The following is a 23,259-nucleotide window of genomic DNA, read 5'->3' as shown; positions in this document are numbered from 1 at the left end:
ATCTTAGATTTGATATGCTAATTATCTCAATACTGAGGAAAACAAGGGCCTATCCTTTTAAGTTTGTATTTGTATATTACCTAAAATAATCTTAGGCATTCTACTTTGTAAAACAAAAAATTAAGTTATTTAATTATTCTTTGATATCTATCTTCCTGCAAAATATAAGAAATTTTGTGTGGACTGGATGTTTTCAAAGAATGAGTTAAATAAATGAATGCATTCCAGGAGTCTGTGATGATACAAAATAACTATATTTCTTCTCCCATCCACAGGACTATACTTTGACTATGTATTTTCAGCAAGCCTGGAGAGATAAGAGGCTATCCTACAATGTAATCCCTTTAAACTTGACTTTGGACAATCGAGTGGCAGACCAGCTCTGGGTGCCTGACACCTACTTCTTGAATGATAAGAAGTCATTTGTTCATGGAGTTACAGTCAAAAACCGTATGATTCGACTGCATCCAGATGGCACTGTCCTGTATGGCCTCCGGTATGTAGTCTGGATCTTAAAATTTAACTTTTCTTGGAAACAAAAAGTTCAATGGCCTGTTGTCAGTGGATAAATTGTGCTATTTTCTTTATTGCTTCTGCAGTTCTACTAAAAAAATAGTTAAATCTACTATCAGGAAAATATCTGAGAGCTTTGGGCACCATGTGTACAAAGGACTTAGCTCCAGCTAAGACTAAGTTGCTGTTGTGTCTTCTGAATTATCTCTCAGTATCAGCTGCTGCTGCTAAAGCCGCTTTCTTTGAGGAATAGGGATAAAGAATATCAAAATAGCTGAAGCACAGGATCTCTTGAAAATTGGAAAACAGAAAGCCCTGACTGTTGAATGTTTGGACATGGCAGATGCTCCTGGGCTGCCGAACTGGGTCATAGTCCCCTGGTGACAGAGAGGAATATCATGCCCTCTTGTCCTCCAAGGAGAAATCTGACTTGCAAATAAATATCCACCTCATGTTTATTAATGGTTAATTTACACTTTTAAGTGTACTTACAGAAAAGCATTGCAATACCAGGCTATTTGGATGGGAATATTTTATAAAAAACAAACTAGTCTAAATTTAATTAAAACCAATGGATGGTGCTTGAAAAATAAAATACATTTTTATTGTGAAATGATTTCAAGGTAAATATTTTTATTTACATGGTAGAAAGAAACCCCTCTAGATGTCAGTGTTTTCAAATGCCTCTGATCTATTATTTGGAATGAAATATTTTTTATTCTAAAGGTATTACAGGGTGAACATTTTCTTTGCATGAGAGATGGAAACCATTCTAAATGTTAGACTTTCCCATTGTCTCCAATCTGATATTTTGTTTAAGCATGTGGCTATCTTGTGATGATGATGATGATGGTGATGATGATGATGATGATTATGATGATAATTGTGGTAGTGGTGGTGGTGGTGGTGGCAATGGTAATATCCATCATTGGATCCTTCTCAGATGTTAAATGCCAAGCTAAGTGTTTTCTACATATTATGCAATTACCACCTCCACACCCTATCTTCTTTTACACTTCTTGGTTTGTGTTATTCATGACTGCTGTGGTCTGAACATATTGGATGGAAATTAGCAAAAAAGACAAAAGGTGGGTTTCAAGTTATATGTCATTATGACTAGCATGACAAAGCCTCACTTGCTGAGATAGTCTGTTCTACCTGAGGCACAGGTCACCCTTTTCTCTACACATCCATGTTGCAGCTAACTATATGCCTTTGTAGCTATCTTAACTGTCAGGTCAGATGTTGTGAAATTACAGTAGCTGTGTTTAAATAACCCTTTCCTTTTCTTAATAACAGCCCTGAAGTACAGGAGTACTGGGGCTGGCAATTTACATAGATCAGGAAGAAGCTGTAGAGATATCATGTTTAGTGAACAGGTAAATTTTTATATGACTTCATAAGAAAAAAACAGCAATATGCTAAGGTTGTTAACATCTAAGGCAAGACTAAATCTTTGTTCGTGAAATTGTGAAACAGGAAAAACAAATTCTAAGTGGTTTATTACCAAACCTAAGGCTGCAAAAATTATAGCCACCACAAGTGGTAAATATTAGTTAAAATAAGTCATGTGCTCTAGATGTGGATGGTAACATGAACAGAAATAGATCCCATCTGACAAGAGTGTATTGGGTGTTGTCTGAGAAACACTGAGCCTGTACGAAGACGTCATCAAAGAGTACCAAGAATGCCAACAACCCATGCAGTGAAAGTGACAGGGACTTGCAAAGGTTTAGTGATGGGTTTGACTAAGACATGTCCCAGAGAGGATACACTTGTGACAAGGCATCAGCTCTGATTCTTAAAAAAAAAAAAAATTAAAAGAACTGATTAAAGAGAAAAATGTGCTACAACCACTGTTTACTTGCAGTGAAGCCTAGCTCTCCTATAGGATGGCACCCAGAAAGCCCAAATTCATAAGTGCAAAGGATGTATGAAAGGACAATTGGACTCTGGTATTGTACAGTATCATAGTGTTATGCCAGGGAAATGTGAGTGATCCCCAAACACATACAGAGAAATCAATCTGATGTCACTCACAGCAGGGACTTTATTCTGTTTGAGCTAGCTAGCCTCCACCCCTCCGCCCAGTGCACTACAGTCACACAGGTCACTTTTGGTGGTGGGGGAACCCTGAATGTCTATGGGACAAGGCTTTATAATAAGAAGAAAGCAGGGAATACATGTGCAAGCATCTAATTGGAAAGCTACTGTGACCTTTAACATAATTGGCTTGGTGCTGGGACTCCTATTACAAACTTAACTTCTGCTCCCCTCTGCATTGGTAGCTGTTAGGCAGGAGGTGAGCTTGTAACCTGAGGAAGCAGGTTTATTGGGGGAATAACCTGGAGACACTGGTCTTGTTAAGGGTGTAACCTGGAAATGCTGGTTTAACCATGCATTAGCCTCGGGGATTAGCCACGAGACTGGAGATAGGCTTGGATTTTGTTGGGGGGAGGCAACTTGGAAGCTAATGCTAGGTACCAGACTGTTAGTTTACCCAAAGTCAAACTTAGATCAGGTTCTCTAAAATGGAGTCTGAACTTAAAAGATCTGACATCTCATCAGCAGTGGATTTCATAAGGAGATAGCATGCACACAGGGAATGATCTACAAAGTCACTGAAAAGCACAGACATATTATATCAGAAAGCCAAGGTAGGTTTTTTCTTTGCATGGTTTTTACTATTGCCTTTAAGCAGAATGTAAAATTACCTGGAAGAGGAAACGCTAAAGTCCTATTAATAATACTCGATGCATCTGGGTTTTCTTCATGTCTGCTATATAAATGGTTATGTACAAGATACATTTTTACTTCTAATACAGCTTCTAAATTTCAGTTCTTGGTCAGAACATGGGTAAAACAATCAAAGAACATTTTTATGGTGTTTGATTGAAGTAATCTGGATACGGTCCAGTCATGGGAATACGTTACTACTATTGATAAAATAACATTCATTTAGCCGGGCGGTGGTTGTGGCGCACACCTTTAATCCCAGCACTTGGGAGACAGAGGCAGGCAGATTTCTGAGTTCCGAGGTGAGCCTGGTCTACAAAATGAGTTCCAGGATAGCCAGGGCTACATAAAGAAATCCTGTCTCGGAAAAAAAAAAAAAGAAAAAGAAAAATAACATTCATTGAAGCTGCAACTGATGAGTTTCTGAAGTACTTCATGGATGAAGCTGCAAAGAGATGTAGAAGATTCTAATTGGTTTGGTCAGCATTATTAGAATCATTTGTGGAACATGACATGTTTGTAAAAAAGGACTTTGTAACACACTTGGTAGAAAGCTGGGATACCATACAATATGCTATCAAAAAGTGGTAACAAATAAATGAGAAGAATGTGTGCTGACTGTGTAGGAAGAATAAAATAAAACTGATGGGTAGGTAAAATGTATCATGCTAGCCATGTCAGAATGAGGAACCCAGTGTCGGGTATAGTACTGTCTGCCTGTCATCCAGTGCTGGTATAGTTAGATAGCATATAGAGGCAGGAGAAGGACTCAAATGCTCTGGTGTATGAAGCAGTGAACAGCAAGGAGACCCTGCCTTGGTAGAAGACCAAGGTAAAAGACTGCCACAGTACCAAGTATCGGGCGTAGGCCTGGGGGATTAACAGAATACACAAACACGGGTCATTCTGTAAGGAGAATGCCAAAGCTTTTACTGAGAGACCAGCAATATATAAACCAGAGGCCAGGGAAGGCAACAGGAAAAAACAATTATAGCCATAGGTCAGGCACCTGGGAAGTCTGTACCACACCGGGCAGGAAGGCAGGAATCCTAAGCAGGATGTTTTGCTCTCAAGAAACCTGTGCAAACAGCTCAGCTGGGGGTGTTGAGCCAAGCTTGCTGGTTCCCAGCAAAAGACCAAGGTAGAAGATGAAAACTTGTGCCTAGACGTATTGTGACCTCCTATTGAAGCCATGGGACAGTCAGTCACCCTAACACACATAAACATATACATCATACACACACACACACATATATATCATATATGTATGTTATATATAATAATCATAATTTGCACACACAGATTTACTGTTTTCTCTTGCTTCTGCTTCAGAATGTTTATCAATCTCTTGTTTATTGGTATTAAGACAAATAATTTTCCTGGGTGTAGTAATCTTGGATGCAAGTCTCAGAACTCAAAGCTCCTCTGTTTCTCCAAGGGATTCTAGTTTTTAGTGTTTCCATTGAGAAGCCAGATATTATGATGCTGCTGACTTTCTATATGCCTTAAGCCTTCTTCTCTCTTGAAGTTTCCAGTATCCTTTTCTTGTTCTGTGTAGGATAATATTGCATGGATGTTTTTTCTCTGTTTCTATCCCCCTTGGTGTTCTCTATGCCTCTTAGGCCTGGATGGGCATCTCATTCAGAGTCTGAGGAATTTTCTCCTGTTATTTTATTAAAAATACTGCTTATACATTAAACATAGAATTCTTCTCCTTATTTTGTGTCCATTATTCAAAATTCTATCTTTTCATATTGCACTACAGATCTTTTTTTTATTAACTAAAAGTAATATTTTAATATGACAGTGGATACGTTTTGCTTCTACTGTAGGCTGTAGGTTTATTTTTATTGTTTTTATTTATTTATTTATTTTTTACTCAGATGCTACATTCTTTTTTTATTTGATATATTTGTTATTTACATTTCAAATGATTTCCCCTTTTCTAGCCCCCCACTCCCCGAAAGTCCCATAAGCCCCCTTCTCTTCCCCTGTCCTCCCACCTACCCCTTCCCACTTCCCCATTCTGGTTTTGCCAAATACTGCTTCACTGAGTCTTTCCAGAACAAGGGGCCACTCCTCCTTTCTTCTTGTACCTCATTTGATGTGTGGATTATGTTTTGGGTATTCCAATTTTCTAGGTTATTATCCACTTATTAGTGAGTGCATACCATGATTCACCTTTTGAGTCTGGGTTACCTCACTTAGTATGATGTTCTCTAGCTCCATCCATTTGCCTAAGAATTTCATCAATTCATTGTTTCTAATGGCTGAATAGTACTCCATTGTGTAGATATACCACAATTTTTGCATCTACTCTTCTTTTGAGGGATAATGAGTTCTTTCCAGCATCTGGCAATTATAAATAGGGCTGCTATGAACATAGTAGAACATGTATCCTTATTACATGGTGGGGAATCCTCTGGGTATATGCTCAGGAGTGGTATAGCAGGATCTTCTGGAAGTGAGGTGACCAGTTTTCCGAAGAACCGCCAGACTGATTTCCAGAGTGGTTGTACCAATTTGCAACCCCACCAGCAGTGGAGGAGTGTTCCTCTTTCTCCACATCCTCACCAACACCTGCTGTCTCCTGAATTTTTAATCTTAGCCATTCTGACTGGTATAAGGTGAAATCTCAGGGTTGTTTTGATTTGCATTTCCCTAATGACTAATGAAGTTGAGCATTTTTTAAGATGCTTCTCTGCCATCCGAAGTTCTTCAGGTGAGAATTCTTTGTTTAACTCTGTACCCCATTTTTAATAGGGTTGTTTGGTTTTCTGGAGTCTAACTTCTTGAGTTCATTATATATATTGGATATTAGCCCTCTATCTGATGGAATGGTGAAGATCTTTTCCCAATTTGTTGGTTGCTGATTTGTCCTTTTGATGTTGTCCTTTGCCTTACAGAAACTTTGTAATTTTATGAGGTCCCATTTGTCAATTCTTGATCTTAGAGCATACGCTATTGGTGTTCTGTTCAGGAACTTTCTCCCTGTACCGATGTCCTCAAGGGTCTTTTCCAGTTTCTTTTCTATTAGCTTCAGAGTGTCTGGCTTTATGTGGAGGTCCTTGATCCATTTGGATTTGAGCTTAGTACAAGGAGACAAGGATGGATCAATTCGCAATCTTCTGCATGCTGACCTCCAGTTGAACCAGCACCATTTGTTGAAAAGGCTATCTTTTTTCCATTGGAGGTTTTCAGCCCCTTTGTCGAGGATCAAGTGGCCACAGGTGTGTGGGTTCATTTCTGGATCTTCAATCTTGTTCCATTGATCTGCCTGCCTGTCACTATACCAATAACATGCAGTTTTTAACACTATTGCTCTGTAGTATTGTTTGAGGTCAGGGATACTGATTGCCCCAGAATTTCTTTTGTGGCTGAGAATAGTTTTAGCTATACTGGGATTTTTGTTATTCAGATGAGTTTGATAATGAGTTTGCTCTTTCTAACTCTGTGAAGAATTGAGTTGGGATTTTGATGGGTATTGCATTGAATCCGTATATTGCTTTTGGCAAAATGGCCATTTTAACTATACTGATTCTACTGATCCATGAGCATAGGAGGTTTTCCCATTTTTTGAGGTCTTCTTCATTTCCTTCTTCAGAGTCATGAAGTTCTTGTCATACAGATCTTTCACATGTTTGGTAAGAATCACCCCAAGGTTTGTGGCTATTGTGAAGGGTGTCATTTCCCTAATTTCTTTCTCAGCCAGCTTATCCTTTGAGTATAGGAAGGCCACTGATTTGCTTGAGTTGATTTTATAACTTGCCACTTTGCTGAAGTTGTTTATCAGCTGTAGGAGTTCTCTAGTGGAGTTTTTTGGGTCACTTAGGTAGACTATCATGTCATTTGCAAATAATGATAGTTTGACTTCTTCCTTTCCAATTTGTATCCCTTTGACCTCCTTATGTTGTCGAATTGCCCGAGCTAGTACCTCAAGTACAATATTGAAAAGATAAGGGGAAAGGGGGCAGCCCTGTCTAGTCCTTGATTTTAGTGGGATTGCTTCAAGTTTCTCTCCATTTAGTTTGATGCTGGCTACCGGTTTGCTGTATATTGCTTTTACTATGTTTAGGTATGGGCCTTGAATTCCTGTTCTCTCCAAGACTTTAAGCATGAAAGGATACTGAATTTTGTCAAATGCTTTTTCAGCATCCAATGAAATGACCATGTGGTTATTTTCTTTGAGTTTGTTTATGTAGTGGATTGCATCGATGGATTTTTGTATATTGAACCAACCCTGCATTCCTGGGATAAAGCCTACTTGAGATCATGGTGGATGATCGTTTTGATATGTTCTTGGATTCGGTTGGCAAGAATTTTATTGAGTATTTTTGCATCGATGTTCATAAGGGAAATTGGCCTGAAGTTCTCTTTCTTTGTTGGATCTTTGTGTGGTTTTGGTATCAGCGTAATTGTGGCTTCGTAGAAGGAATTGGGTAGTGTTCCTTCTGTTTCTATTTTGTGGAATAGTTTGAAGAGTATTGGTGTTAAGTCTTCTTTGAAGGTCTGATAGAATTCTGCACTGAAACCATCTGGTCCTGTGCTTTTTTTGGTTGGAAGACTTTCTATGACTCCTTCCATTTCATTAGGCATTATGGGACTGTTTAGATGATCTATTTGGTCCTGATTTAATTTTGGTATTTGGTATCTGTCAAGGAAATTGTCCATTTCCTCCAGATTCTCCAGTTGTGTTGAGTATAGGCTCTTGTAGTAGCATCTGATGATTTTTTGGATTTCCTCAGTTTCTGTTGTTATATCCCCCTTTTCATTTCTAAGTTTGTTAATTTGGATACTTTCTCTGTGCCCTTTGATCAGTCTGGCTAATGGTTCATCTATCTTGTTGATTTTCTCAAAGAACCAGCTCCTGGATTCGTTGATTCTTTGTACAGTTCTCTTTGTTTCTACTTGATTGATTTCAGCCCTGAGTTTGATGATTTCCTGTCTTCTACTCCTCCTGGGTGAATTTGCTTCTTTTTGTTCCAGGACTTTCAGGTGTGTCATTAAGCTGCTAGTGTATGCTCTCTCCATTTTCTTTTTGGAGGCACTCAGAGGGGCTATGAGTTTTCCTCTTAGCACTGCTTTCATTGTGTCCCAAAGATTTGGGTATGTTGTGCCTTCATTTTCATTAAATTCTAAAAAGTCTCTGATTTCTTTCCTTATTTCTTCTTTGGCCAAGGTGTCATTAAGTGGAGTATTGTTCAGCCTCCATGTGTATGTGGGCTTTCTGTTGTTTTTGTTGCCATTGAAGACCATGCTTACTCCATAGTGATCAGATAGGAGGCATGGGATTAGTTCAATCTTCTTGTATTTGTTGAGGTCTGTCTTGTGACCAATTACATGGTCGATTTTGGAGAAGGAACCATGAGGTGCTGAGAAAAAGGTATATTCTTTTGCTTTAGGGTGAAATGTTCTATAAATGTCAGTCAAATCCTATTGGTCCAAAGCTTCAATTAGTTTTACTGTGTCCCTGTTTAGTTTCTGTTTTACTGATCGGTCCATTGAGGAGAGTGGAGTGTTGAAGTCCCCCTCAATTATTGTGTTAGATGCAATGTGTGTTTGAGCTGTAGTAAAGTTTCTTTTAAGAATGAGGGTGTCCCCTCACTTCCAGAAGATCCTGCTATACCACTCCTGGGCATATACCCAGAGGATTCCCCACCATGTAATAAGGATACATGCTCTACTATGTTCATAGCAGCCCTATTTATAATTGCCAGATGCTGGAAAGAACCCAGGTATCCCTCAACAGAAGAGTGGATGCAAAAAATGTGGTATATCTACACAATGGAGTACTATTCAGCCATTAGAAACAATGAATTCATGAAATTCTTAGGCAAATGGATGGAGCTAGAGAACATCATACTAAGTGAGGTAACCCAGACTCAAAAGGTGAATCATGGTATGCACTCACTAATAAGTGGTTATTAACCTAGAAAACTGGAATACCCAAAACATAATCCACACATCAAATGAGACACAAGAAGAAAGCAGGAGTGGTCCCTGGTTCTGGAAAGACTCAGTGAAACAGTATTTGGCAAAACCAGAACGGGGAACTGGGAAGGGGTGGGAGGGAGGACAGGGGAAGAGAAGGGGGCTTACGAGACTTTCGGGGAGTGGGGGGGCCTAGAAAAGGGGAAATCATTTGAAATGTAAATAAATTATATCGAATAAAAAAAAAAGAATGAGGGTGTCCTTGCATTTGGCGCATAGATGTTCAGAATTGAAAGTTCTTCTTGGTGGATTTTTCCTTTGACCAGCAAGAAGTGTCCTTCTGTGTCTCTTTTGATGACTTTAGGTTGAAAGTCAATTTTATCTGATATTAGAATGGCTACTCCTCATTTCCTGTGACCATTGGCTTGTAAGATTGTCTTCCAGCCTTTTACTCTAAGGTATTTTTCATCTTTGACACTGAGGTGTGTCTCCTGTATGCAGCAAATTGTAGGGTCCTGTTTCCTTATCCAGTCTGTTAGTCTATGTCTTTTTATTGGGGAATTGAGACCATTGATGTTAAGAGATATTAAGGAATAGTGATTATTACTTCCTGTCATTTTTGATGTTCTTTTTATATTTGAGTGGTTATCTTCTTTTGAGTTTGATGAAGGAAGGTAACTATCTTGATTTTTCCAGGGTGTAGTTCCCCTCCTTGTATTGGAGTTTTCCTCTTATTATTCTTTGCAGAGCTGGGTTTGTGGAAAGATATTGTGTACATTTGGTTTTGTCATGGAATATCTTGGTTTCTCCATCTATGGTGAATGAGAGTTTTGCTGGGTATAGTAGCCTTGGCTGACATTTGTGTTCTCTTAGAGTCTGCATGAGATCTGCCCAGGATCTTCTAGCTTTCATGGTCTCTGGTGAGAAGTCTGGTGTGATTCTGATAGGTCTTCCTTTATATGTTACTTGGCCTTTTTCTCTTACTGCCTTTAATATTCTTTCTTTGTTTAGTGCATTTGGGGTTTTGATTATTATGTGGCGGGAGGTATTTCTGCTCAGGCCCAGTCTGTTTGGACTTCTGTAGGCTTCTTGTATATTCATAGCCATCTCTCTCTTTAAGTTAGGAAAGTTTTCTTCCATAATTTTGTTGAAGATATTTGCTGGACCTTTCTGTTGTAAATCATCACTCTCATCTATACCTATAATCCTTAGGTTTGGTCTTCTCATTGTATCCTGGATTTCCTGGATGTTCTGGGATACAAGCTTTTTGCATTTTGCATTTTCTTTGACAGTTGAGTCAATGGTTTCTATGGTATCTTCAGCATCTGAGATTCTTTCTTCCATCTCTTGTATTCTGTTGTTTATATTTGCATCTATGGCCCCTGATTTCTTCTCAAGGTTTTCTATCTCCAAAGTTGTCTCTCTTTGTGATTTCTTAGTTGTTTCTACTTCTGTTTTTAGATCCAGGATGATTTTGCTCAGTTCCATCATTTGTTTGTTTATGTTTTCCAGTAATTCTTTAAGAGATTTTTGTGTTTCCTCTTTCATGACTTCTGCCTGTTGACTCAAGTTCTCCTGCATTTCTTTAAGTTTTTTTTTGCCTTTCTTCTTTATTGGCTTCTATCTCTTAGGCCTTATTCTTCTGCATTTCTTTAAGTGTTTTTTGTGTTTCCATTATACGGGTTTCTAGCTTATTCATGTTCCCCTGTATTTCTTTAAGAGATTCATTCATGTCCTTTTTGTGTTCTTCTAGCAGCATCATGAACAGTGATTTTAAATCCAAATCTTGTTTCTCTGGTGTGTTGGCATAACTAGGACTTCCTGATGTTGGAGAGTTTGGTTCAGATGCTGCCATATTGCCTAGATTTCTGTTAGTAGCGTTCCTGCGTTTGCCCTTTGCCATCTTGTTCTCTGGAGCTAGTTGGTCTTGTCTCTGGCTGGTGTTTCAGCTTCCTTAGAGGCTCATGGGCTATTTCTGCAACACTGGATGGCAGATTGCTGATGTGCTGTACTCCACTTGGGTGCTTTTGCAGCCCTAGTGTGTTTTGCCCCAGATTGTGACTGTGAACCAGATGGTGCCCGTTTGCTCCTTCAAGGAGTGCTGAGCGGTGTATGCTGCGGGGACCTTTTATGCATGCTGATCACTCTGCTGGCCAGGGGAACTCCCAACCAGGTTGGTGCATACAAGGCTAGCCTTGCTGCTCAGGCCCTGAGTCTAGGCAAAAGCCTGGCAGGCCAATGTCTGAGCAAAGTTCCCCTCAGCTGTGAGTGTTGTTGGGTCTGTCAGGTGGCCAGGATGGCAGCATGCGGGCTCCCAGAGAGTGCTGGGAGAGTCTGCTGGGCTAACAACCTCCTGGCCGGGTTGGCACACAGATGGCCCACCGAGCAGCCCAGGGCCTGGGGGCAGTCCAGGGCCTGACCGTCTTAGACCCCAGCTATGTCAGCCTTGGGCTAGCCTGTTAGCTGGTTTTGCCTGCTAGGACTCTCTGGCTTCCTGTAGGCAAAATGGCGAGGGAATGCGCGCCGGCCCGGGAAAACAACCTCCTGGCCGGGTTTGCACACCGGTGGCCCCCCCGACCAGCTCAGGGCCTGGGTACAAGCCAATGCCCATCGGGCTTAGACCCCTGCGATGTTGGTCTCGGGTTGTATTTGCGTACCTCAGTCTGTCTGATCTCTCTGGCATATGAGAACCAATATGGAGGCCTCATAGCTGACTGGCGGGAGGCAGGGTTCTGATGTGGCTTCTGTGTGGTGACAGGCGCCATAAATCCTCTGCTGCTTGCAGCTCGGCTGGCCAGCGATGGCCAGTGGTCGTGGGTGCAGGGTCTACCTGGACCCTGTCAGCTTGGTTCTACTGCTGATGGCCCTTCCTCTCGACCAGCTGCTGCTGCTGTTGCTGCTGCTGCCGCTGCTCCAGCGATGTAGGCTCTCGCACTACAGATCTTTTGAGTCCACTCATTTTTATTTTAAAAAGTCATTGACTTCAATGGAATGATAGAATTCTTTTATATTATCCTCAAACTCTGATGATTTGCCTACCCTAAGATTCATTTACTGTTGAAGCTTCCCAATGAGATTTTTATTCAACTTACTGAATCTTTTTTATTTCTAATATCATTTCCATTTGAGTTTTATTCAGTATTTCAAGTTCCTTAATGAATCCTATTTTCAATCTTGATTGATTTTCTTAATTTATGCAGCTGATTGTGTGTTTTGGAATTAACTCCAGAGATTATTTGCCTCCTCTTTCAATTCATTCATGAACTTATTTGTGTCCTCTTTGGAATTTTTTGTGCATATTTTTATTTTGCATTCTTTGTCTAGAATTTTGTCTGAGTCACTGTCCTTGGCAGCCATCTCTATGTAACTGTTAACTTTTTGAGGAGATATTTTATTTTGGTTCTTCTTGCCACTGGTGTTTGTATGTTGGGATTTGTCAAGATGGAGTGAGTTGAGACTTTTTGTCATACTGCAGTTGACTGAGTGAGTGATGTTTAACATCCCCTTTGCTACTTAAGTCTTGACTGCACTCAGCATTGCTTAATGTTCACTTCTGATGGAACTTGGTATTGACCATGGGTCAGGTAAATGAAGATGATCATAGCTTTGTTGAATCATAATTTGCACACACAGATTTACTGTTTTCTCTTGTTGAAGGTATGATCATGGTGATCTCTGACTTCATAAACCAGAGTCTGTGCAGTGTGGCAAGGAGTTGTTCCAGGACAGCAGTTTCACATGTCCACTAATCTTCAGAGCCTGGTTTCATAAAGCATTGTGGGAGAATGATAGATGTTAGGGATCCTGTGACCTCTAAACTCACAAGCGATAGTGTTTAAAGAGTGTTATGCATGTGTGACAGATGTAGATGGTCATATCTGGATTTTTGTGGTGTTCAGGGCTGAGAAGGTCACTCGGGCAGGGAATAGGCAGGAGTAGTGGCTCTTTCTCCAGTGGCGTTATGAGTCTCTTCAGTGAGTTTGCTGAGTGTGAAAGTGTGCCCCAGAGACTGTAGCTCTCTGATGTGCTTAAGCTTGATGTTAATGGAACAATGGAAGAATGTATGAGAGGCAGAGTGGAAGGAAGGACTGCTTACCTGTTAGGACCACAAACAAGCAGAATGGAGATGTGTACCTCAGAGGCTGAGGGTTTGAAAAACCCTTTATGTGCCTGTGACTAGTGCTGTCAGGGAGGTGTATCTATATGCCAGATGCAGCAGTTCTTGGGACTGTTTCCTGTGATGGCTGTGCTGGATGACCACATGTTTGACCGAAATGTGCCCAGAACAGGGAAGAAGCAGTCCACACTCCTGCCAGTCTCATGATGAGATTTTGGGGTTTGGACATGGCTCAACATCACTCTCCAGGCCTGTTCTCCTCAGTGGCACTTGCCCTTTATGCACCTAGAGCAAAGGATCCCAACCTGTGGGTTACAACCCCTTTGGGGCAAACAACCCATTCCCAGGTGTTACATAGGAAACCTCCTGCATATTAGACATTTACATTATGATTCTTAACAATAACAAACTTACGGTTATGAAATAGCAACAAAATAATTTCATGGTTGGGAGTCACTAAGACATGAGGAACTGTATTAAACGATTGCAGCTTTAGGAAGGTTGAGAATCACTGACCTAGAGGCAAATGGTTTGGGCTTGTAACATCTCTCAACTGGATGCCAACTGGGCAGCCTGTACGTCTGATAGTAGACATTTATTATTCTTCCTTGTCCACTTTCAAAAAAGCTCTGGACACAATAAACAATCTTTTGAATGCCTTTTTGAATTCATAAAACTAGCACTTCTGTGCAAAGCAGGCTCATTAATTTTGTTTGTTATCTCAGTTGCAATATTAATCAGCTGATGAAATTAATAGAAAGATTTTAAAATACATTTTTAGATAGTCCTTGCAAATTTTTGGAAAAACAGAACAGTTTCCGCTGAAAACTAGCACATGCCTGACACTCTATTCTTATCTTCCGAAATCTTTTTTGAAATAGTGAAATAAATTTGGTTAAAATGACCATTGTTAGTAGTGAATATAAATAAAATAAAATGCTTAGCCCCTCTTACTACTCATCTATTGCCAATCCTGTTATTTTTCATTGCTCATAGTCTGGTAAGAACTTTATTTGGAATCAGTGTGAGGAGAACACTTAGAATATTATTATAAGTGTCCAGGACTCACAAAAAGCTTTATCATGTAGTATGATAGACTATGTATATATTTACTTATTCAGTACTAACTAAGTCCTGTTATTTTGTCCATATTATATGAAAATAAAACAAAGGAACCTATAGAAATTTAAATAGCTAGTTGTCTTAATGCAGAAATATTACTCTTTATTCTTCGCTCCCATCTTTTGTGTAGTGGTTTCATGGTGAACATAATACTTGGGAAATCTTGGAAAGAACTTAGAAAGAATGGGAGAGAAGAAAAGATAAATGGAAATCACTTTGAGTAATTGGTAGGTAGAGACTTTTCTTTCACATGATGAAATAAGGCCCTGAGAAATTTCAGACATGATTCTGCTATGGAATTTCACCTTGAGATCTCAATCCCAGGATTTATAGGAGTTATCGGATGTTCTAGGATGACAATGATAATGAAAATGATGATGGTGGTGGTAGTGGTGGTAATGTGTGTGTGTGTGTGTGTGTGTGTGTGTATGTGTGTGTGTGTGAGCGTAGTCTATGGGAAAGCGTCAGTAATGGTAGAGTCTCATTGTGAATAATGAAAACTGAAAGGTACTAATTCAAGCTCAGGAAGAAATCTGAGAGCCAGGCAGTTTTATAAATCAAAACAATGACCAGTGAACTTTGCAAATCAAAGACTTTGAGCTGAATGTCTGTGGCATAAAACAAAAGGATGCGCAAACCCCAGCATCCAACCCCTCCTGGCAGGATAGAAGGAGAGACCATCAGCCACAATGTATGAGTGAACTATCATAAATTAGAATTCAGTGAACCTTTCAGGTATTTAAATCATTGCAATGATGACATCAGTAGTATGATGGGACCCCAGTGGAGGAGTTAGGGAAAGATCTGAAGGAGCTGAAGGGGTTTGCAACCCCATAGGAAAGACAGCAAAACCAAGCAACCAGACACCGAGAGCTCCTAGGGACTAAACTACCAACCAAAGAGTATACCTGGAGGGACCCATTGCTCCAGATCCATATGTAGCAGATGATTGCCTTATCGGGCATCAATGGGAGGCCTTTTGTCCTGTGGAAGCTCAATACCCTAGTGTAGGGGAATTCTAGGATGGTAAGGCAGGAGAGGATGGGTGGGCAGGGGAGGATACTCATACAAGCAGGGGGTAGGAGGGATGGGCTGGGGGCTTTACAGAGGGGAAATTGGGAAGGAGAGTAACCTTTGAAATGTAAATAAATAAAATAACCAATGAAAATAAATTATAAATAAAAAGAATGTTACATACATATAATTTACATACTAACTTTCTCAAAATAGCATATTTAGTACATTTCAAAGGCTAATGAATAATTAATTAGAAGCCAGTCAGCATTCTAGTCTGAAAATTGAAAACTGATGACCAACTCAATCATTTATTGAAATGTTTGCTAAATGCTTGTTCTATCTCCTCAATGCCTGTAGTCCTATAATTTTGCTTATGTATGCCATCTATACTTCTAAGAAATATCTCATTTGCCTGCAGCAATGTTCAAGATATCTGAGCTCTACCAAGGGCATCAGTTGTCTTTGAAACATAAACTCTTCTGATGAATTAATTATAAGGCCGAATCAAAAGCGTCACATTCTGATTTACAAAGGAGTCAACCCATGTTATCAACGGGCAACAACTCTTTGGAACAACTTATATTTTCTTGAAATCATACCATCAGCATTGAAATTAATACCAATTCATTAACATTGCTTATAAGAATGCTATCATATTAAAAGCTCTTTAACAATAAAAGAAAGAAAACATTTTTAAATTATGAAATTTTATTTTTATTTTTGAATATTTAGCAAATATATTTAAGAAAATGAAATGACCACTTGCTCTGTATTTTCATTTTAGAAAAGTACATACATAGTGTTCCACAAAAAATAGATTGTTAAACGTCTGACATGGGAATCTGTTTCTTAACAATTCACCATAATATGCAAAATAATAATGCATGGTTTATGTGAATAAAGTACTTCTGAAATTCATTTTATATCCACTATAGGAGATGTTTCATATGTATTTTTTATACAATATAAGATATGGTTTGTGGGTTTGATTGAAAGATGAGATATGAGGTTGTTTATATAAAATATAGGATGTTCTCTGAAATCTGTTTAGTACTTTAATGAGAACCTTGAAAGGCTGCTTGAAATACAACTTAGAACCACATAGCTGTGTTGTTTGTATCTGCAGGCTCTCTTGGTAAAGAAATCACTCAGAATATTTACTGAAGCCTGTGGTTGTTTATTTTATTTTGTTTTGTTTTAGTGACAATATTATATAAAGAATGGCCTTCTTGCTTTGAGTAGTAGCTAGCCCATCTAAAGATATGTTCATCTATTCTCTATTTGTCTGTATGTAGACATAGGAGTCAGTTTGACAATGCTTGTCTATACACCTGTCATAGGTAATATTAGATCAGAAACTTGTCACTACTAATTAAAGTTCAAATTCTTAAAGAAAGATCTAGCAGGCACCAGAAACAATAATTCTACACCCCCCCCCTTGCTTTGTAGGCTCTGTCATTGGGAAAATGGCAAAAAAAAAAAAAAAAAAAAAAAAAAAACCCTAATGTTAGTGTCTTGGTCAGGGTTTCTATTCCTGCACAAACATCATGACAAAGAAGCAATTTGGGGAGGAAAGGGTTTATTGAGCTTACAATTCCACATTGCAGTTCATCAGTAAAGGAAGTCAGGACTGGAACTCAAGCAGGTCAGGAAGCAGGAGCTGATGCAGAGGCCATGGAGGGATGTTTCTTACTAGTTTGTTTCCCCTGGCTTGCTCAGCCTGCTCTCTTATAGAACCCAAGAACACCAGCCCAAAGGTAGTACTACCCACAAGGGGCCCTCCCCACTTGATCACTAATTGAGAAAATGCCCTACAGCTGGATCTCATGGAGGCACTTCCCCGACTGAAGCTCCTTTCTCTGTGATAACTCCAGCCTGTGTCAAGTTGACACACAAAACTAGCCAGTACAGTTAGCCTGTAATGAATATAGGCAAGTGGGGAATTATTAATTCCATCTTCACTCTCCAATATAGCACAAGATAGTTATCACACATAGAAATGTGGTCTATTAAACATTAATATATCAATTTTAGCTTAGTTCTCCTAATTGGTTTAATTAATTTTCACACAGATATTGAGTAATTGTGTTTTGTCAGGCTGAACAAAAGGGATTTTATTAAGGATATCAGTCTTCTTGGCCAGAATCAGAGAAATGATCATACAGTCCCAGGACTCAACACAGAAAAATAATTTTAGAGGATTTTACTCTTAAAATTGTTGCTGTTTAAAGAATCTCTATTTTAATTGTCTTTTAATTTGTTCTTAATTTGCCTCTGCTTCATGGGAAAAATGAAATCCATAGGGCATTTTAGATGGAGCTTTTAAAAAACTGTGTTTAATTTTTTAAAGTAACAGTCTTCTTCATCATTTTCATATAAGATAAAATTGTTTAGGTTAGAGGTAAATGTATTTAGAAGTAATTTGTAGCACCTGTAAGTTCACTTTCAGTGGTGGTTTGAATGAGAAGGGCCTCTATAGGCTCATATATTTGAATACTTGGCTCCCAAATGGTGGAACTGTGTGGGCACAATTAAGAGGTATGACTTTGTTGGAGGAAGTGTGTCACTGGGCCTGGGTTTTAAGGTTTCAAAAGCTCATGTCAAGCCAAGTCTCTCTTCTCAGCTATGGATGCACTGACCCTCCAAAAACTTTAAGCAAGCCCCCCAGTTAAGCATTTTAATTTAAACATTTCCTTGGATGTGGTTGGTGTGTTCTCCTAGCAATAGTACCCTAACTAAGACAGCTTCTTTTTAAAGGCAGATGTAAAAAGAGAACAAATTGCCTACTCTTATGGAGACAGTTGTTTGTTAGAAAGCACAATATATCCCCAAACACCGAACTTCCAATGCAAGGATTGTTCTCTGTTCTGCTGTTGTTGTAGTTGCCCCATGTTCTCCTTGGATGACTTAGACTAAAATTTTTTGGTTAACATTACCAAATAATTCATATCCAAGTCAAGAATAGTACTCAGAATCACAGGGCTCTGAAGACTGAGAAGCAGAGACAGCATGTGGACACAAATTGTTGTAACATTTTGCTGATGTTTTAAACAAACAAACAAAAAAACAGTGGAAGGGGAAAGGCAAGTCTAGCTACCTCACCTTTCTCTAAATCTTTCTGGCTTATCACACCCTAGTTGTTAGTAAGTCTCCTTTATTCCACCTACATTTGTCCCTAGAAACAAATTACATTATGTCCACTGACTTTAGTGGAAAGAAATCTGGATATGAATGTTTGCAGCGTCAAACTTTGTCTCTGATACAAAGCAGATGTGTGAAGGTGAGACTTGCAGGAAAGAGAGATGATCAGAGCCTGGTGAATTCTAGGAAGCTCACTCTAAATGGCAAGGATCTTGTACTACAAGCCCAAAGAATGAACATGATAGCATCATTGATGTGCTAAAGAAGAAAGGCACTAACAATATGTAAATAGGATCATAAAAATATCTATGACTCATATTGTACATTTATGTACTATAGTAGGCCAATGTTCTTTTCACAAATTCAGTGGTAGAACTCCCATGCCCTTCATTTCTTCATGAATGAACCCACTGGGTCAATAGAATGCCTCACACGGTGAAAAGATGTGCAGTGTTTATCTTATTCTGCTTTATTTTAAGCAACATGTCTTCCAGAGATTGTTGATACTACATTAGAGAGTCCCTATTCCTTTTTAAATTTTATTTTATTTTATACGTATTCATGCTACATCCCCCTCTGGGCCACTTCTTCTAGAACCCTTCTCTAATACCTCCACACCTTCTTCTTCCATGGATATCTCCCCCACACATACTTCAACTCTCTATGATGCTAGGAACTTCCTCTCCCACTGAGGCCAGTCAAGGCAGCCAAGCTAGAACATACCCCACATCTGGGCAACAACTTTTGGGATAGCACCTGCTCCGGGTGTTTAGAACTCACATGAAGACCAAACTGCACATTTGTTACATACACATACAGGAAAGCCTAGGTCTAGCCGATGTATATTTTTTGGTTAGTGCTTCAGACTCTGAGAGCCCCAAGAATCCAGTTTACTTGACTCTATTGAAGTTCCTATCACCTTTGGGGGTCTCAATCCTTCCTCCTAGTCTTTCATAGGAGTCCACAAACCCCATCCACTATTTAGTTGTGGGTGTCTGTATCTGTCTGAGTCTGCTATTGGGTGGGACCTCTCAAAGCATAACTTTCTTCTGTCTACAAGCATAACAGCATACCATTAATGGTGTTAACGAATTGCTGATTGCCCTTGGGATTGGTCACAAGTTGGACTGGTGATTGGTTGGCCATTTCCTCAATCTCTGCTCCATCCTCCATGCCTGCATTTCTTGTAGACAAGATACATATTAGGTTGAAAGATTTGTGGGTGACTTGGCATCTCTATTGCTCCACTGTAGTTTCTGCCTGGCTACAGGAGGTGACCTCTTCAGGTTCCATATCCCTAAGAGAGTGAGTTACAGCTAAGATCATCCTCACCAACTCCAGGTCTCTGTCTCATCCTGTGGATGCCCTGACCTCCTCACTACCATCAGTCATAGATTTCCATTGATTTTTATGGCCATCTAGCCATCTGTCCTGTCCTTGCCTATACGTGATATTGAACCCCCATTCCTCTCTGCACTTCTTTCCCAGTTCCTTCCCTCCATCTACCTCTTATGACTATTTTATTCTCCCTTATAAGTGAGATTCAAATTTCCTTTCTTGGTCATTCCTTCTTGTTTACCTTATTTGTGTCTTTAGATTGTAACATGGTATCTATTTTCTGGATAATATTCACTTGTAAATGAGTAAATACCATGCATGTCTTTTTGGGACTGGGTTACCTCTCTCAGGACAATATTCTCAAGTTCCATCCATTTCTTTGCAAAATTCATGATGTCATTGTTTTTAATTACTTAATAGTACTTAATTGTGTAGATGTACTACATTTTCTTTATCCAGTCTTCAGTTGACAAACTTCTAGTTTGTTTCCAGTTTCTGGCTATTATGAATAAAGCTGCTATAAATACAATTGAACAAGTGACTTTGTAAGATGTTGGAGCATCTCTTAGATATATTCCCAGGAATGGTAGAGCCAGGTCTTGAGGTAGAACTATTCCCACTTTACTGAGAAACTGCCAAATTGATATCCAATGTGGTTGTACAAGTTTGTACTCCAACTGGCAATGAAGAAGTTTTCCCCTTGCTCCACATCCTTGTCAGCATGTGCTATCTTTTGAGTTTTTGAACTTAGCTGTTCGATGGATATAGTATGGAACCTCAGATATTGTTTGATTTGCATTTCCATGATTACTAAGGACTTTGGACATTTACGTGGTTTTTCAGCCTATCAAGATTCCTCTGTTGAGAATTCTCTGTTTAGTTCTGTTCCTCATTTTTAATTGGGTTATTTGGGATAAAGGTATCTACTTGAGATCTTTGTAAATTTTGGATACTAGCCCTCTGTCAGATAATAGGTTTATTGAAGATATTTTCTCAAGGCTGCCTATTTGTCCGATTAAGAGTGTCCATTGACTTACAGAAGCTTTGAATTTTCTTGAGGTCCCATTTAAAGACTATAGGTCTTAGAATCTGAGCCATCGGTGTTCTGTTCAGAAAGTTGTCCCCTTTACCAATGTGTTCATGGATATTTCCACTTTCTCTCCTAAGGAATTTAGCATATTAGGTTTTATGTTGAAGTCCTTGATCCACTTGGACTTGAATTTTGTGAAGGGTGATAAGTATTGATCTATTGCCATTCCTGTACATGTAGACATACAGTAAGTTCAGCACAATTACATGAAGATACTTTCATTTATCCATTGTATGATATTGGCTTCTTCACCAAAAAAAGCAACTGTCCATAGGTGTGTGGGTTTATATTTGGTTGTTTGATTCAATTCCATTGATCAAAGTCCCTGTTTCTATACCAATACCATACAGTTTTCATCAATTAATGTTTTATATTTTAGCTTAAGGTGAAGGATGGTGATTCCTCCTGAAATTAAATTTATTATTCGGGATTGTTTTTGCTTTGTGGGTTTTTCATTTTTTTCCATATGAAGTTGAGAATTGTTCTTTTAGGGTCTATAAAAAATTGTGTTGGAATTTTGACAGTGAGTGATTGCATTGGTTCTGTAGGTTGCTTTTAGTAAAATATCCACTTTTACTATGTTACTCCTACCAATCCATGAGCATGGGTTTGAGATTCTCACCAGTAAGTTTAGGATCAACATTTACAATGAATGGGGAACTAGTGAGTTCAGAGCCTCTAATAATTACCTCTAATATATGGGTAACTAGGCAGATTCCTTCATGAACCAGACTATGGGGCAAGATTCAAAAGAACACTGGGATAACTATTAATTTTTATGGACTGAATAGTGATGTTTGTTTCAGCCTTATTTCTTTATGGAAGAGGAAGGAAGAAAAGTAGAAATGATCGAATTTTTGTAAATTATCTCTAGAAAATTACTTAAAGAATTTAAGAAAATATTTCACTCGGTCATTTTGCTAACCTGATAGGGAAGAGGTTTAGTCACTTTGTACCTCTTTATGTTGGAGGCCACAAATAAAGCAAGCCTTCTATTTAGAAACTAAACCAGTGTAAAAGGTTAATGACTCAAATCTCATTTCCCATAACGTGAAATGCTCAAGCTGTTTTACTTTGCAGAAGGAGCTCATTATGTGTATTCTTATGGACAGAATAAAAAGGCTGTGCAGTGCTAAATGGCTATAAATCTTTAGAGAGAGAAACTAATCCCGAGTTGGATTGTTCCCACTAGCTGTAATGGTGGAAATAATTAGGATTTTATATTGTAGGAGCTGTAATAGGCTGACAGCTAAGGGAAACCAAACAAGACAAAGAACAAAGATTCTACAGATGCCAAAGCACTAGGAGGTGTCTGGCTATTAACAAAGATCCATTGGAACAGCCATATTGCAATGTTCAGAACATGGGTTTGGACTCTAATGCCTTGTTTCAAGGCCACTCAGAGCCACAGACATGTTGTGCTCCATCTTCTAAGCTTCAGATTTCTTATCTGTAAAATGGCATTTAATCGTTCCTACTTTGAACTATTATTGAGGCAGTTAAATGAACAAATACATGTAAAACATTTAGCAAGTTGTCTGGCAGGTAGTGACTTAACTATAAGATAATTGTTACTATTAGCATTTTTGAAAGTATTTTACTTTGAATTATTATGTTGTAGTTCGTGCTGATAAGGTGGGAATAAAATGTGGCCAGAAGGAAATACATGATTGAATATTTATTATTTACCCACAAGATGCCAGTGTTGGGCACACACAAAGACAAATGAACCCTACAATACAGGCCACTTACAAAATATTGAAAATTAAGAGGGGAAGAAAACAAATAACAAAGATAAAGAGGGGTATATTAAGAGGTAGACTTTATGTTCAAAGGCATAGGAAAGTCACATAACAGATAGCAGTGTGGTTGGAAGCAACAAATCATTTCATTTTTAGAGAGAAGGGTATTCAAACAAATTCAGTGTATTGTTCAAAGAAGCACTATATTTGTTAAAACTAGAAATAGCTTCAATCACTGTTTGACTCTGGAGCCTAATCCTTCATACTTTAACAGGATTTAGGAGAGAGAAATAACTTGGTGCATGTACTGGGACATGAAAAAAACATGTAAAGATATACTAGGGATTTTCATGAAGAAGTTAATGCACCTATTGAATTTGACAGGCTAAACTGAAGAAATGTCTCTGGAGTGCTCAAAATGGAAGCTGGAGAAAAAGAAAAACAAATTTATATTTTGATAAAACTTTAAGCAAATCCTTGACCTCTCCATTCCTATATCCATCAATTTATCC

The 23,259-nt window shown here is 38.8% G+C and overlaps 1 protein-coding gene across 3 annotated transcripts in view; it reads left to right on the top strand.

The window, feature by feature from the left end:
- The window catches only part of Gabrb2 (gamma-aminobutyric acid type A receptor subunit beta2), a 222,476-nt gene that overhangs the window by 71,769 nt on the left and 127,448 nt on the right, over nucleotides 1–23,259 (top strand). For all 3 annotated transcript variants that reach the window (XM_052195898.1, XM_052195897.1, XM_052195896.1), the window contains exon 4: nucleotides 276–496. In XM_052195898.1, coding sequence (XP_052051858.1) covers nucleotides 276–496 — 221 coding nt within the window. The remainder of the gene's footprint in view (nucleotides 1–275; nucleotides 497–23,259) is intronic.

Source organism: Apodemus sylvaticus, chromosome 10, assembly GCF_947179515.1.
Source record: "Apodemus sylvaticus chromosome 10, mApoSyl1.1, whole genome shotgun sequence".
NCBI lineage: Eukaryota > Metazoa > Chordata > Mammalia > Rodentia > Muridae > Apodemus > Apodemus sylvaticus.
Note: the sequence above shows the minus strand (reverse complement) of the source record. Positions and strands in the feature narration are given on the sequence as shown.